General features: G+C 43.5%; 2 protein-coding genes across 2 annotated transcripts in view; both read left to right on the top strand.

The window, feature by feature from the left end:
• specc1 (sperm antigen with calponin homology and coiled-coil domains 1) overlaps positions 1-2,533 on the top strand; it is a 65,363-nt gene extending 62,830 nt beyond the window's left edge. The window contains exon 15 of the mRNA XM_071898344.2: positions 1,649-2,533. Coding sequence (XP_071754445.1) covers positions 1,649-1,738 — 90 coding nt within the window. The 3' untranslated portion in view covers positions 1,739-2,533. The remainder of the gene's footprint in view (positions 1-1,648) is intronic.
• Positions 2,534-4,618: 2,085 nt separating this feature from the next.
• On the top strand, positions 4,619-16,738 carry adora2b (adenosine A2b receptor). The gene is made up of 3 exons (XM_078286692.1): positions 4,619-4,730; positions 4,952-5,424; positions 13,683-16,738. Exons 2-3 carry the CDS (start codon positions 5,102-5,104, stop codon positions 14,425-14,427), a joined length of 1,068 nt encoding a protein of 355 aa, XP_078142818.1. The 5' UTR covers positions 4,619-4,730; positions 4,952-5,101; the 3' UTR covers positions 14,428-16,738.
• The last annotated feature ends 2 nt before the right edge of the window (positions 16,739-16,740 follow it).

Here is a 16,740-nt window from a genome sequence, read left to right as displayed (position 1 = left end):
CTTCACACACACGCACACAGAGCTTCAAATGCAAACAGATACAAGGGATTAATGTAGAAGACTAATCTTCTTGTCTTGCAGACAGTTGGAATGAAATGTTTTTCTTCAGTCCAGCCTCCAGCTACAACTAGGATCATGATAAAACCAGGTAGCAAGGTAGAAAACTAGGTAGCAGTTAAGTAAATTTGGACTTGGAGTGAATAAAACATCCAAGCTGTTTAATGTAAGCGACCATATGAACCTCCTCCTGCTCAGTGTTTATAATGTACAGTATTGCTTTTGGACAGAGAAGAGGGGGGGCGTCCCTGTCGCAAGTTGTTTCCAGATGAATGTATGTTGGAAGTGGCTGCAGAGATGGTATCTGGCCTGTGGAAGTTAAACTAATCACTTCTGCATTTGTGCGTGACATTTTGGCCCGTTACTCATTTCATGCTTTTGATGACAGTTTCACATTTGGAGGCACATGAAGAAACTGAAAAATGCAGTTGGATTTTCTCCTAAATTCTAAAGGTCCAACTCCTCCAAGAGAGGACTTTCAAAATATACAAATCAGACCAACAGCTCATCAGGTCTAAATCTGGAAGAGCCAGCGGTCTTCAGAATACATTTAATTAGGTTTAAATGTTTTGGTGGGACCATGGTTCACTTTTCTCATTGTTAATATTTCTCCATTGCGTAGTTGAGGTTACACGGGGATGTCAGGATTGGATATGACAAACTTGTTCCCATGTCGGTGCCTTCAAAATATCATAAACAAATAGATTTCCACCGGGTCCCAGTGATCTCGACTGACAGACATGCAGTGGTTTTTGTCTTTGGACTTTCCCGTTATCTGTTGCATAAACAAGGCCCACAGTTACGGCCCAGAGAGGAGTTTGTTACCGTCCTTCAGTCCGGAGGGTGATGGAAGACATCATGGCGGGGACGGTCCTGCTGACCCCAGGCCAGCCGCTGTGACACCGCCTCTACTGGAAGCCACGTGAAAGACTGTCTGACTCATCACTGTCGGCTTGGATTTGTGTCTGAGCGGCTGGCTGCAGCTTTAGACCAGGCTTAGGATCACTGTCTTACAGAGAGAAGAGTCTGCCAACAGATTGGAGCGCAAATGCCATTCAGTAAATTGGGGCTGAATAGACATGAATGACATGACTGTTGATGGACAAAATCTGAGATGTATCTTTTGTATATTTAACGAGACTTGGAGGGATGATGCGTCTTCGCATTGCGTTCTTGTGTTTAAAACATTACAGTGATTGGCCTGATGGAGGCGCTATAATTAACGATCAACTTTTTTAACTCAAACATATCTCAGACATGACTGGTCCGATTTTAACAGAATGTAGAGGGATGATGCATTATGACACTGTGTTCTGTTTTTTTTTTTTTATTATGATTAAAGGTCAAAATTTCAAACTTTGAAAGGCCGTAACAGCTACACTACCAGTCTGATTTTGATGAAACCTGGAGGGGTGATGCATCTTGTTGCTGACTTGCCCAAAGGGTGCCTGCATCATTCATGGGGGACGACATGTTTACTTGTTTGCTGTAATCTTGTTTTCTTTCTCTCCATTCGGTGATTATCACATGCATTTATCCACAGTGCCACTGGATGAAAACAATGTTTTTATTTCCTCTCTCGATCACACAGGACATCGATGAGCTGATGCAGACCGACCGGCCCGACTGGCAGAGCGTCATGCAGTACGTCTCGCAGATCTACAAGTACTTTGAGACTTGACCGGCATGGAAGGAGGAGCGGGAGAACGATGAAGAACGGAGGCACTGCAGCACTTTCTGCCCGGTCCAAGCCCACCTTCACCCTCCAGACAGACTGAACGAGCCCCGCCTCTCTGCCCGGCTCTCCAGACATGATGACTAAGAACCCCTCTGTTCTTTAGAAATCGAAACTTTCTTGCAGTTGCTGTTTTCTCACTTCCTTACACGACACTACAGACGACGCCGAGGCCCAAATTCACTAAGATGGCGGTCAGCGAGTAAATTGTCCTGTTCGTTTTGAAGAGCTATGCGTGACAAGTGAGCGTCTGATTCACTGAAAAATGAAAGCAGATTAGATTGTGGCGCAAAATATCACTATTCACTATTCCTTGTAGACACAGCAGTTGACGGAACAACTGAGCGAGGAATTTGGATTATGATCATTTTCCAGCTCCTTGCATTTGTTTACTTGCACAATTACCATTGAGCAAACCACACTTCTCTATATAGACTTTGGAAGACTTTGCTTTGAAGATAATGAACTTGAGAGAAATATATAGATGAGTACTTTTGTCATGAATTGGCAGGGTATTAACAATTTGGGTATTTGAAATGAAAAATATATTTCCCTCTAAATTTACTTATTTTCCTGGCTACAATTCATGAAGGCCGCCATTGTTTATTCAGATGTTATGCCATTGTTTGTCCACTTGTCCCCTGTGCCTACCCTGTCCTACCAACACTTGGAAAAGTTCATCACAGATGATCGACATAGTGAATCAGACGCTCTCTGTAAATGGTCTGACTTTGGTGTAGTGGAGCCAATGAGTTATTTATGTGCCAATCTTTCTGCCAAAACACAGTTTACATGAGATTATCTATGCATGGCCAGGGTGCAACATTCTGTCTGAGTCCGCAGTGTGAAGTCTCCATTCATAGTGTGTGGTTTAATGAACGGCATGCAGTTGTTTTTCCTTGTTTTGGGGAAGCAGCTGCGCTCATTGATAACCTTCGGTGAATTCGGGCCCGAGCTGCTGGAATGCCGCTCCAGAGAATCGATCACACCTCTCATTGAGCGGCGCTTATTATTATAAAGAACAAGCTGGATTTGTCTCTACTTTGCAGACCAGACAGTATTTTGAGATGATTTGAGTTTAACCGAGGCCTTTATGTGTTCAAGTTAGATTGTGTGTATTCTGGTTTGTCCATAAGAATAGAGAGTAGACGAACCCTTGCTGCCATCTGTGACGTTACACTAAAATGACCTAACACTACGAGAGTTGCTGAATAGTTTTATAGAAATATTTTTTATGAAAATGGATTGATCTATACTATTGCATTATTGCTGTCTCCAACACTAAGGATCGACCGAATCAAACCATTGTACTGTGCCCTTCTGTGTCGTTCCTTCTTTTTGCCTAGAAATGTTTTGTTTCCCACCAAGTCTCTCTCACTTGTAACTATGGTCCTGCAACTGGTTTGTAAAAGAATAAATATCGCACGCCATGTTAATGATAAAGGAGAGAAGAACTTTTACATGTGAGACTTGAGGCACACAACGTTGTCGGTGGTACGATTTAGACAAGCCTCCGTTTGCAGATGCCCTTATGTTTTGACAGATGGATAAAAATGCTATTTATTTATTTACATGAAATGTGTCCTGAACAGTGAGAATGAGGACAGAAATGTATGCAGTTTTCTATTTACGGATGTCAGGTTTGGAGGCTTCTTGGATGAATATTGATCAATAAAGGATTGTCAAGTTTTTATCAGTCACCGTTCACTTTTCATGATCTTTAACGTAACAGTTGGTCACAAAAATGCTCAGTTGGGCATTCATTTGTTCATTTCACTATTTTATTTTATTTTTTTTACAGTGAAGCCATTGCCTCAGCTTCTCAGCCTTGCACCTAGTATGTTTGGAATGTATTCTTGTGTTGCTTTAGTACAGGTTTAATTACTTTTCCACCGCGCACATTAAAACTCTGTGCCAGGGCAGTAAAACATTTGGGTATGGGAACACCGAGTGGAAAGTGAGATGGCATCGTTGCCTCTTTCACAGCATATCTATTCAGTAAGTCAGTCTACCTAAACATCTCTTCACACACTTCAGTGGCAGGTACCCATGCAGCAATGTGAGGAGATAATTGGTGTGGAGTAATTTGGAGAAAACAAAGGGTTTGATTGGTATTGGAGATATGGCAACCTGAACTGTGCTTGACTTGTGGACTCAGAGGAAAGACTGAACACCTTTGATCCTTCTGAACGATTCATAATGTGGTCATGTGGACAGATAAGTGATGTGGTAAATAAAAAGGCGGTTAACCTCTGACCTCCAGTTGGTGATCATCATAAGGCAAACAACCACAAACATAAAGAAAAAAAATCAGATATGTAGTAATTGATCATTTTTTCCTTTAAATTAAACTCTATTCCGCAAAATAAAGAGTGGATAAATTGAGTTTGGTTGGTTTTGCCTCCACCGAGTCCCTGGGAGAAACCGGTGGGGGCTAAACTCAACTATTTCGGACTGATTGAAAACAGATGCAAGAGTGTGTGTGTGTGTGTGTGTGTGTGTGTGTGTGTGTGTGTGTGTCAGTGTTTGTTTACCGCATCACACACACGCACGCACACAACAGCGTCTACATCACCTGAAGGCATGCAGATACATTATTCGAGCCTCCTTAATTGGCGCGTAATTACGCACGTTGGACTGGTGACGCCCGTCTGGGATTCTCTCGATTTTTTTACAGCTGCGGTTTGCGGGATCACACCGATATCATGCTGGTTGGAGCTCGTGGACGCGTGTGTGTGTGTGCTGTGTGTGTGTTTGGGGCGTGGCCTCTCTGTGCAATAGACTTTTTTTCTGTTCTCTCTCTCCACTTGAAAACTGGTGTTGGGGGGAAGTTGTGTGACACTCTGCCTGCGCTACAGATGCTGCACAAACGCAACACAAGTAGGCTGCTGTTGATGTGGAAATATCGACAATATAGACAATGCACAGGTTAATTAAGGTAAGCGACCACTATGTTACATGACTTTATGTCTCTTTTATGACTGTACATTTATGCAGCACCCTTTAAAATCTGCATTTGACGCGGGAGGATGGAGGCAAAATTACTGCTATAGTTTCAGCAATTTCTAAAATGTTTTTTCGTTACTGTAAATGCAAATAGTGTGAATTATTGTTTTTACTTTATATGTTTAAACAAATAAATCCCTTCCTTCCCTACAGATGGCTGCTTTTGCGACTCACACTTGTGGAATATTCCTGGATTACAGCAAAGAGACTTCTTTACCCTTCTGGGACTAGGAACTGTGTTGCGCGCGACCCTCTTTCCCCTGACCAGCCTGCACGTTGAGGTCCTGTCACACACTTGCTGAGATGAGGCCAACGTTCTACATAGTCATTGAATTAGTGATTGCTGTTCTGTCCGTATCCGGCAACATACTGGTTTGCTGGGCCGTCGCGATCAACACCACTTTGAAAAACGCCACCAACTACTTTTTGGTGTCTCTGGCCGTGGCGGATATTCTGGTCGGCTGCCTCGCCATCCCCTTCGCCATAACCATGAGCATCGGCATCCATCTGGACTTCTATGGATGTCTCTTCCTGGCCTGTTTTGTCTTGGTACTGACACAAAGCTCCATTTTTAGCCTTCTTGCCATTGCAATTGATAGATATTTGGCCGTCAAAATCCCTCTGAGGTGAGTGTTCCTTTTTTCTGACTCTAATCTAACATCTAGAGCAGGCCAAAACTTTTTTGATGCAAATGACCCCATAGATAGATAGACCTGAAACCGCAGACCACCGGCTGATAAAGGGTTTGCCCAGTGCTTAATTTGTAAATGATGAGGTCCCGGAACACCAAGTGGTCTGTGTGGAGGGAAAAGGTTCCGGAACATATCAAGACAATTGCGCATTGGAGGCACGGTGGTGCTCAGTACAGCCATATAGCTTACTGTAGACCTAACAGCCTAAACATTACTAAATGACCGACTATATGACCTTAGAGCTCCGACTACTGGGGACCTATAACAATATTTGATTATTGCATAGGCTACATAATGCTCATTTTTACAAACCTGCCCTTCAAGTAGTAGACTAAAGATATAACTGCACTGTGCACAACATAAAATGCCCACATAGGCTACTATGAGACATCCTAATCATACATAAAGGAAACTGCAATGGCTTCAACCATTTACCAGAGAAATTCTGGTTCGAGTAGTTACGCATCAATATTCAATACAAATACTTTCATAGGATATGATGAGAGTGCGAAAACACGAACACATAACACCAACTCTGTTTTCATTGCACTGGCTCCCTGTCTCCTTCAGGGTCGACTACAAAGTCCTGCTACTCACCTACAAATGCATTAACAGACATGCGCCTCCCTACCTACAAGAACTGATTACCCCACAAACCTCCATCCGCACTCTCAGATCTACAACAGCTTGCTCCTCGGGCCCGCAGAGTCCGCACCATGGGGGATCGGGCCTTCTGCTCGCAGACCCTGGACTCTTTTAAGACAGGCCTAAAAACCTTTTTATTCAGGAAGGCTTTTTCGTGTTAACTTTTGTTAGCGATCTCTTTTTTCTTCGTTTTTATTTTTATGTTTTTAACTCTGTAGCACTTTGAGATTCACTATGAATGAAAAGTGCAGTACAAATAAAATGCAATATTATTATTATTTATTATATCGATTTTGAATGTAGGAAACAATGTCAGCGAATAATGCAATAAAACGTGTCGTGGTGCAGCTAGAAGTCGGCCTAAATGCGACACTCAGCTTGACCGCGCTGGTTTTGAAATGCCCACAGGGATGTGGCTTACAGCCCTTCACGTCAACCAGTTCTCATGTTATTACCAATTATTTCTGGACACTCAACATAACGTGCGCAATTGCCCGCATATATTTAACTGTGGGACTTACAGGTCCGCACTCCACAAAAATTCTGTTTCGCATCATCTATACAAATATGAATTTCGATTGTCCCAGCAGAGACCTAATAGATTACAGAATATGCTAACACGTTTACACGTTGACGTGATTAGCCTACTATGCGCTTGTTGTTACGTTCTCAAATTAAGCACTGGGTTTGCCCCAGGAATCCCCATCTGATAAGATAAGCGTTGTCTGTCTTTACTGTGGGTGGGGAAATAACAGCGGGGAGAGTGAAACTTCTGTCCAGAATAGTTACTCTTACACATCTCATTGTGTTTACTTCTAATGAATGAAATAACAGTGAAACCTATTCCTCATTTCACTGGGGACCCTGTGGAACCCTTTCAAGGGCCGCTGGATGCCCTTGAACCCCAGTTTGGGAGCCCCAGTCAGTGGTTGTAACTTAATATAAAAAGCTCCTTGCTATTTTAATTATACGTTATTGCACAAGACAATGACAACCAATCATTGGTGTTAAACAGGCTCTGGGCTTCTAATCATTTCTAAAACTGATGTGTACAGTACAGCATGTAAATACTTAAACATTGAGACTCATCCCCTATGGAACATAATTGAATTCAAGGGCCAGAAGGTCAATTTGTCATGGTCATGGTCAAGGTCATGTTGTGATTTCCTGTGGAACTTATTACCTTGTAAACATAACTTGGTTTCTATGTGTCACTTGATTAGACTTGGAATGATAATCAGACGATAATCTCTCTCCTACTCTCTAGACTGTGTGTAATGTGGTGTTAGGGAGGTGCTGCAGTGACTATTTCATGCTTTATAATCTCGATTCAGTAATCTTGATCTTCACTTAGAAACCTGAAATGCTTGAGTAATGACATTTGGTGGTGACTTTTGCAATACAGTAACATGAAACCCGAGAAAGCTGTAGCCTAGTTCAAATGATCATTTCCTCAGACATCATTCGATCAGTCGGTCGGTAGTTTGCTGGCTCCTGATGTTCAGCAGGCTGTCTGCTTTTCATCCACCACCTCCTGGCACTTAAGAAAAACATGCAAAGATCAGTCATCCGGCTGTTTAAGTGTGACACAGCAGAAGAAGCCGCTGGATCGATACCCGGCCACAGAGTGTCACTTCATTGATCGCGATGGCAAAGGCCGCAGATTCACTGCGGCCAGCCTGAGGAAACAGAGACACTGTCAGGTAGATAAACTGCGAAGAGAGGGAGGATTGTGCTTTTGGGTGTTTATGTTTGTATATCAACTTTTTGTCATGGATTGAAGAGTACAAGCTTTATTATCACGTGGGGATTGTGTGTCTCCAGTTGGTGTTTTTCTGGCTTTCCTCCATGGCAGAGGCTTGTCAGTGTTTCCAGGCAACATTCTTCACAGTCTCCTATGCAGGGATTGATTTTGCAGTAAGGATTTTGGGGCACTAGCGCTGTGGGGCCGGTTGGCTGTCATGTGCTGTCAACTCCATTAGCTTCAAACTGGCACGAAAGGACAATTTTACACCAGTTTGGGTTAAAAGATGTCAGCTATCAACTAGCGGGCTTGTAAAATCCCCAGTTCTGCCTATATTATATATACAGATGGAAACCAAACCTCTGGAGAGATCGTCATAATACGACGTTTCATTCAACTTTCTCACCCAAAACATTGACTTCCATTGCCAGTAAATGGGCGACACTCACAACATTGTCTGTAAAAAGTTCTGAACATGATTTTTTTTACAGTTTACCCCGCAGCCTCAGCGCCTGCCCCACATCACACACATATAATGCAAACAGTGTGTGTGTCTTCAGCTCAAATTACATCTCTCAGTGGCTTGTGTGCCTGTGTGCGTCTGAACACACAGTCATGTGACTTCCATGTATGTGAGCGTGTACGAGCGTGTATGAGTGTGTGCTCAGTGAGCCTACAGCCTTTTGGGGGCCGGGGTTCTCTCGCAGCTAAAAGTGTTTTCACAGATGGCTTTAGTGGAAGTGGAAGGCCAGAACCAGATGCTTCAAACCCCGTGAGATGGCGGAGCCGCACACCCACTGTACGCTCTCTCCAAACCCCTTTGTTCCCCTTCAGTCAAATTCCCAGAAAAAGGGCTTCTATTCTAGACCGCCGTTTCTTCCCCCGTCCAGTTTGAGCTCGAGTATAACCTCTGGCAAATCTTATTCCAGGAGGCGACAGAGGTCGAAGGGCTTTCCCCACCCACATCGACACGGCTCTCTAAAGTCCCACGCTGTGGTCAGAAGAAAGTGAGCGCCATTGTGTCCAAGCTCGTCTGCCCGCCCTGGCTGCTGTGACTAAACACACTTCAGGCTCTTGTTTCATTAGGATAGCGCTGCCAGTCTAAGAGGGTGGGCTTATACTGCCGACACCCACCACCCGACCTCCAAACTCAAGCAGGGTGTCATGTGATGGCTCCAGGGACATGCGGTAACAGGCCTGTTTCCACATTTCCCAAATTATCCTTGATGTAAATGCTGCAAACCGTACTTAGCTGGTGTTTGGAAAAACACTTACATGAGCTAAAGATTTAAGATTTAAAACACTGTGACTTGGCGAGGCAGGACAACTCTTTGATGTGTTTAAGATGTATTGAAAATTTTGGGAATGTAGGAATGGAAATGTGTTGAGGAACGAGGCAAGACTCTGCTGATAGTTGGACTTTAAAGCATAACTCCGGACATGTTGGACCTGGACCCTATTTTCCCATCTTTTTCCATCACATCAATCAATTCTGACCAAAATCTCATTAATTACTTCACATGGAAAATGATGAGGAAATAGGCTCTAGGTCGAAAATGGTCAGAGTTATGCTTTAAGATACAGACGTACAGTGAGAGACACATTACCCTCAGAGTCCTTGGAAGACCTAGGATCAGGTCTGGAGAACAGAAGACAATAAGGAGAAGTGGAGGAGACAGGCTGTGATCGGAAACAAACTGGCAACATGTTGGATTGTGGGAGATTACATACTGTTGTTCATCAGTTGCACAGATGTATAAAGGTGATTAACATAGGTTAGGAATGGGCAGATGGTCTCCAATAAGGTTCAGGGTAGAGTTAAGCATTGGATTTACAATAAGTGTTTTAGGTGTGAATTATGATGAGTTCTGGCTTTGCGGCTTGTCCAGAAAATAACAACTGACTAAACAGATCCAAAACAACAAAAAAGACCGAAAATGGATCAAAATTACTTCCACACTGTGTGGAACTAGCATGTTGATATTTCCCATGTTCTGTATGTACTTACTAAACAGTAGGTGTTGAGAGTATACAGTACGATTAACTTGGCTAGTAACTGTTAGAGTTTTCAAACAGCTTGGATGTTGTAGGTGTTTGGATGCTTTGCACTGTAGAACAATTGGACATCTAAACTCATTTACCCACTTCTTTATGCTGACAATAATCTTCATCATATGAAAGTATAATCATAGTAACTAGTGTCAAACTGATGTAAATGATATGAAGATAGGGTTGTTTTAGGGGGGGAAAGCATAAATTAATGGTACTAGTGCAGTGCCCGTTCAAAACATGCCTGTTCGGAACGGGCTGACTGCTTGGCCTCCGTATTGCTGCTTGCAGCTTTCTCGTGAACCGCTCATCCAAACAACTTCACACTCGACACTGCGCTTCCAGTCGCTTGCTTTGAGCCCCGCTGCTGCACAGAGCGATGTTCGCTTGTTTATTCAAAGTTTATTAATATTGAACGTGTCGCGTGTCCAATCCGACACTGCATGTCCTTCGGTCCCCAGCAATACACGCGCCAAGTGTGAAGTAGATCGGACGAGCGGTTCTCCAGATATGCGAAGGACACACACAGAGACAGAGATTCCTTGCTTTATAGTATGATGATGATGATGAATGGTTTTACGGTGATCACCGACTAGAAGTCCATTCCCATTTCAGACTGTGAGTAGATCACCATCTGATAAAATGCAAATAAAATTAGTTATTAACAATAATCAATAATTAAATGAGAACCTGAAGTGTAGCTACTGAATTGCAGTGTGTGGTGGATGGGAAACGAATGACTAATGGGTTAATAATTACATTTGCCTGGTGAAAATGTAGTGGAGATTTCCATTATACATATTCCCATGTTGTTTCCATCAACGTAATGCTTGCAAGACTGCATGTTGAGTTTGGAAGCTCAGTTTATGAATCCAAACCTCTGTTAAAATGGATAAAGCTTAAACTGGCCTTTAGCATTTCACCCAACTTTTCTTTAAGCAGATATTCACATATAGAATCCACAATGCAAATGCTGGACAGACCTATTTCCATACACACATGCAGGCTAAGTGCAGTGTTAAATCCCCCAGTGTTTGTCAGTGTGAATGGCCACCTGTTTTGTTGCGTTTGAAGCCAAGCTGCGGACATCGCCGGGCGTTTATAAGCGGATGTTGTGGCCGTGTATAGCGTGTGTGGGCCTGGCAGAGGTCGACAGCCCCGGGCGGAAGCACAGCAGCAGTGGGGTGGGGTGGGGTGGGGTGGGGTGGGGACGGGAGGGGAGAGGGAGGGAGGGATGTATGGAGAATGGAGCGGGAGAAAAAACAAAAAGTGAAGGAAAGCAAAACAAACATAGATGCCAGCGTGCTGTCGTCATGCCAGAACGAATCAATTCAGCCAGAGAGAGAGAGAGAGGGGGGGGGGAGCAGGAGTCGTGTCCTCAGGCAAAAGGACCCTCTGCTGTCTCTTGATTGACAGATGGAGGGAGGGTGAGAGGAGGGCCAGGTATGGAGGGAGGTGTGGAAGGGCGAGGAGATCACCACCGATGAATAGCTAACTGCTGGCATCACTGCGTCGTCGTTACAGTCGCCATCGAGGACTAAGAAGGGGGCTTGGCTAATGTTTGAGAAGCCTTATCATTCCAGTAAAGTAACAGTCATTTTACTTGCAAATTCTCTGCACCTGAAAACGGTGCTCTGTGATCTGCGATGGCAGATCACGAACAGGTAAACATTTGCAGTCAGCCGGCGCACAGAGAAACCACTTCCTTTTGGCACCTACAGTAGCTTCCCTCGCCTCACAAGCCCCAACATACATTTTGGTCAGAATCTCTGCAAAAGTGAAATCTAAGTTTTGAATATGGGCGTGATGTTAAACTTCGTGCAGCCACAGAAGAGGTCAGATCGAGCCGGATTCATCTGACACTGCCAGCTGAGACCGGTTTGTGTCCGAGGCGTGCATGTCAGCATGTGTGTGATTCACTGCCATGCAGTAGCTCAGACTGCCTTGAGGAAGTGCTGTTCATATGATGAGGACCGTCAGGGCGACACTGAGTCAACTCGCCGTCTCAACAAGAGGCTTCTGTGCTCACGCTGTTGATAATTCCACAGTATGTTATGCCAACATAATCATCCATTTCCCCCATATTTCAGTGAGAAAATGTCTCCGTGGGTTCAGTAAAACAATTGCTGAGTCAGTGTAGAATTTATCAACGTATTACCCAACCTTCTTCCTCCTCATGTCACATTTACGTGAAATGCCTCTATTTGGCATCTAAAAATAGCAGGCCAGCCTATTTCCCTTGGAATTGTGAATAAATTCACAGGCATTACGCTTGTGCTAATTAAGGCACTTTTGATTACTTTGGGTGCGTTGGCCCCAAAATTGTAGTTCAAAAACACCATCAAGGGAAAAGGAGCTTGGACAGCAGCCAGTGAGGGCACCAGGCCTCAAAGGCTGATAGTAAAGAAAAAAAAGGTTCTTTTAATTTGACATAGTACAAAAAATGTCAAGTGAAGACAAAGACAAATTTAAGTGAACATTTCAGCTCATCAGCCTATCATCAATGCGTTTTTGTTTTCTTAATGTTCTTTGAACTGGCTGGTGTGTGGGCTCCACTTCCCTCATGATGGTTTCCAGCTCTTTCTCGCCCACTTATCTATCAGTCGCATGAACATGCAAACGCCTGTGAGAGACCACACACCTGTAGTGTGTGTCTCATTTTAGCGAGACAACCACAGTTGCTGTTTATTGTATCGAGTGTACTGAAACAGGATGTGCACTGTGGTCAGAGACAACAGCAGACTGAGTTTTATGCTTTCGATTTATGGCTTATATTGTGGCAAGGAAACTCTTTAAACCAGGTCCTGTATAACCTGGCCTGCCACATCTCTGTTACTGTTGTAATTACAGTATATAATTAGAGGCATGTAACATCTCTCTGAAGCTGTTTACTTTTAGCAGTTGAACAGGTGCTCATAAAACAATGTATTATAGACTGGAAATATACATGTACAGTCAGTAATAGATATAAGTTTGAACATTTGAAGAAATCAGAAGTCAGAAATAAACTCAAACCCCACTGATCTTATTCCCACAGCAGTCATTTTGAACTTGCGTCACATTCGGGTTGATTAGCGTATATATATAAAAAAATACTTCAACACATAATTGAGAACTACAGATACACCTAACAGTTATCAAAGTCAACTACTACGACTGCTTGAATTTTGCAGGGAAGCTAGTTACCATGGCTAGATTCTGGGAATTGGCTATAGGTCGCTTGTATTATGTTTTTCAGTGGGGAATCTGTAAAATCATAAATGTTTCTGATTCCCTACATTTCTTGGAACAGACCTAGCTGGGCGGTACTGTAGAGTTTCCCACCTCGAGTGTGATATAAGTTCAAAATGGCCACCGTGGGACTTCCAAGTCTGCTACTAAACAGCGTTGCTTTCATGTGCTATTCTGTCAGAAAATCAAACCCCGAAGACATACAATAAACAAACATGAACGTCCTGTAGCTAAACAAGTTGATTAGATGAACTTCATTCAAACAAATGTTAGGTTAGTCTGGCTAAAATGTGCATGGTATGTGTTTTCTTGCTGTTGAATCATAAAACTTTATTTAGAAGGTTAAAAGTCACCATTATGTCATAATTCTGAAACTCGGGTAGCAAAAGTTTCGAACTTAATTATCCGACTTTGGAGGGGGTTCATGTGAAATTTCCAAGTAGGAAATTTCCGATATATCCAATAGCTCGTGAATGCACAATAAGATGTATTGAGACAGTAACCGCTGGTGTGTCCTCTCCAGGTACAAGGAGTTGATGACGGGAAAGAGAGCCAGAGAGATCATCGCTATCTTATGGATCCTGTCCTTTATTATTGGCCTCATCCCGTTCTTTGGCTGGAACTCGAAGGAGCACGCCTGCAATCAGACGGAGGACGGCAGCTCCGGGGCGGACAACGCCACCACCAGCGCTGGCCCCACCGAGGGGCCGTGGGGCGGAGGAGACTTACTGAGGAGCTGCGTGCTCATGTGTTTCTTTGAGAGCGTGGTGGACATGCACTACATGGTCTACTTTAACTTCTTCGCCTGCGTGCTGCTGCCGCTGCTCATCATGCTGGGCATCTACCTGAAGATCTTCACCGTGGCCAGGAAGCAGCTCAGGCAGATCGAGCTCAAGTGCGTGGGCAACGGGGACAGCCAGCACCACGGGCTGCTGAAGCGCGAGATCCGGGCCGCCAAGTCCCTCTCCATCATCGTGGGCCTGTTCGCCGTCTGCTGGCTGCCCGTCCACATCCTCAACTGCCTCACGCTGTTTTACGAGGAGCTGCACAAACCGGGCGTCGTCATGTACGTGGCCATCATACTGTCTCACGCCAACTCGGCGGTCAACCCCATCATCTACGCCTACCGCATCCAGGACTTCAGGAACACCTTCCGCAAGATCCTGGCCCAGCACTTCTTGTGTCACAGGGAAGAGCTGTACCTCAGCTCCAACGGCAGCAGACGCAACAGGGACCAGATCCACATGACTATCGACCCTCTGCTATAGAGAGGCGTGACCAGGGCGGGCCTCAAACACTATCTGTGTTGAGTCTGTGGTGTTCCATTCTTGAATTTTATTTTCACTGAGGTTAAAAATGTTTACAGAACAAGGGTATGATATGTGAAGATGAACCCATTTCAAACATGCCTTGAATGTGGACATTTATTTATGAATTGTGCCGAGTATCAGGGGTCAAGCAGTGAAATGCGGGCAAGTCTTACCTAATTTTTTGTATTGTGAAGGATTTTTGATTTAAAAAAAAATGTTGAAGCTAACTGGATTTGCAGGACTGTGAATAGGATCCGTGTGTGAGTCTGCTACTTTGCTATGTTCTGAAATGCTATTTATCATTCTGAATCCAATGCACCCTGTTATAACTCAAAACACTCCTTTTTGTGCCCTAATATTTTGCATTATGTTTTCAACATTTGCCAGTGTTTAATAATTTATTTATTACAATATCATATAGTTGAGAATGTAAAGGTCAAATAACTGTGTGGGCTAAATCTGTATTCGAGAACCTAGAAAGGTACAATAGTAGGAGCCTACAGTATATTGATAACAATGGCTGTAGCACTGTTGTTTTGTAAGAAAGAGCAAGGAAGGAGTTTTTGTGACTACTAGATGAGCAGAATGACTAACGAGATATCAATCTAGTCACATAGACCCAGACCTAACATACACACCTGTGGTGGTGCTCCATATCATTTCAATGTTAACATTTCTTTTAAAGGACAAAGCTCAGGAAGTGGGAAACTGACTGACTGTGCCGCATAGGAAAACTAATGGACATTTTGAGCTATGCGTGGAGGCAAGAGATGACATAAATGATTAGCCAAGCCAACATCAATTCATGTTGAAATCTGATGATGATACTTAAAATTTATACAATTTACATTATTCCTTTCCATCCAGGCACACATGTATTTTGTGGTTTATACAACATGAAACATAGGAGAATGCAAATGCGTTGATTCAGTTGAGATGCATTCTGTGTGAATGTCACTCTGGACTGCTGACTTGCCTTAGGAGCCCAGTTGACAACCCCCCACCCCCATTCTGCCCCACATCATACAGCCTCAGCTGAGATCCTGAGGCTCTCATCTGGCCCACTAACGCAGAACGCCTCCACAGAACTGACTGAACTGGGACAAGCTGTTTCATTCGAGAGGACGGCATAAGGACAGTCTAAGGGCAAAGCCTCTGAAACATGCCACGTTGATTTTAGTACTCATTATAATCAAACTCTTACTGATCAAACACCTCGCTCCTCTAAACTAGCACAGGCCGAGAGACAAGTGGCTCCACTTGAAGTCGTTATTCTAAACCACTTGACCCCTCAAAGGAAAAGAGATAATTCTGACGAGTGAAACGGGAAACACTATTCAAATGTTGACTGAGAGGGAAAGTCGTGCTTCATTGGTGTGGGATGGTGCGTGTGTTTCTAGTGTGACAGTATACTGTGGATCAGTCAAATCTTTTAAGTCAAATTTTAAATCAGCTGATGCTCTCCCCCTTGTCTGCGGGGGTGCGGCGGTTTGCATTGTCGTGCTTGTTCCTGTCGAGCCTTTGAAATGGCTGAGCTCTTGCTCTCCATTGAAGACGGGGGAGAGAACTGCGCTTCACAGAAGAGACCTTATCCACTTCCTTGTTTTGAGTGTCGCCACGTATGTGCAAAAATTGAAGGTGTGTTTCTTCACCTACGAGAGCCATCACTACACAGTCAAATGAAAACACATTGCACTGACATTTTTAGGTTATCGTTCTCTTCCAGTTGGTGTGCTTCATCGGTGTTTGTTGTGTTGGTGTTTCACAAGTGTTCTTAACAGCAAGTCGACCACTTGCTCCTACGACTTCAGTATTTCCCCTCATTTGCCATTGTGTACAGTACACCACCTCTGACTAACTTCAAGGGCTAAAATACAGGAGTGTGCCAACTTTCTAGTACATTCCAATGGAGACATCTATACTGTAACTGCACTGTAATGGTTGTGTTGTCTTTGTTCACTGATGTGTAAAATAAGATACTGTACTGTAGGTGTTAAGCTTTCTACGAGCTATTGATTGATGTCAAACTTTTGCCTTCCTGCGATTTAAAGTAAAGACATTCATTCCAAAATACATTTTTGTCAGTGTGCTATAGTATTGTTACTAATCAGGAAAACAATCCACTGTGGTCAAGATGATGTTTTACCTTTGCAGAGGCCATTTTTTCTTCAACAAAACTACAACTGCAAACCAATACTGCTATTTAACATGATGCAATCTGTATGTATGGTGAATTATTTTGTTAATAAAGGCAATGTTTATATTGTTACA

The sequence above is a fragment of the Centroberyx gerrardi genome, chromosome 11, assembly GCF_048128805.1.
Source record: "Centroberyx gerrardi isolate f3 chromosome 11, fCenGer3.hap1.cur.20231027, whole genome shotgun sequence".
Taxonomy (NCBI): domain Eukaryota; kingdom Metazoa; phylum Chordata; class Actinopteri; order Beryciformes; family Berycidae; genus Centroberyx; species Centroberyx gerrardi.
This window is presented reverse-complemented; position numbering and strand designations above follow the sequence as displayed.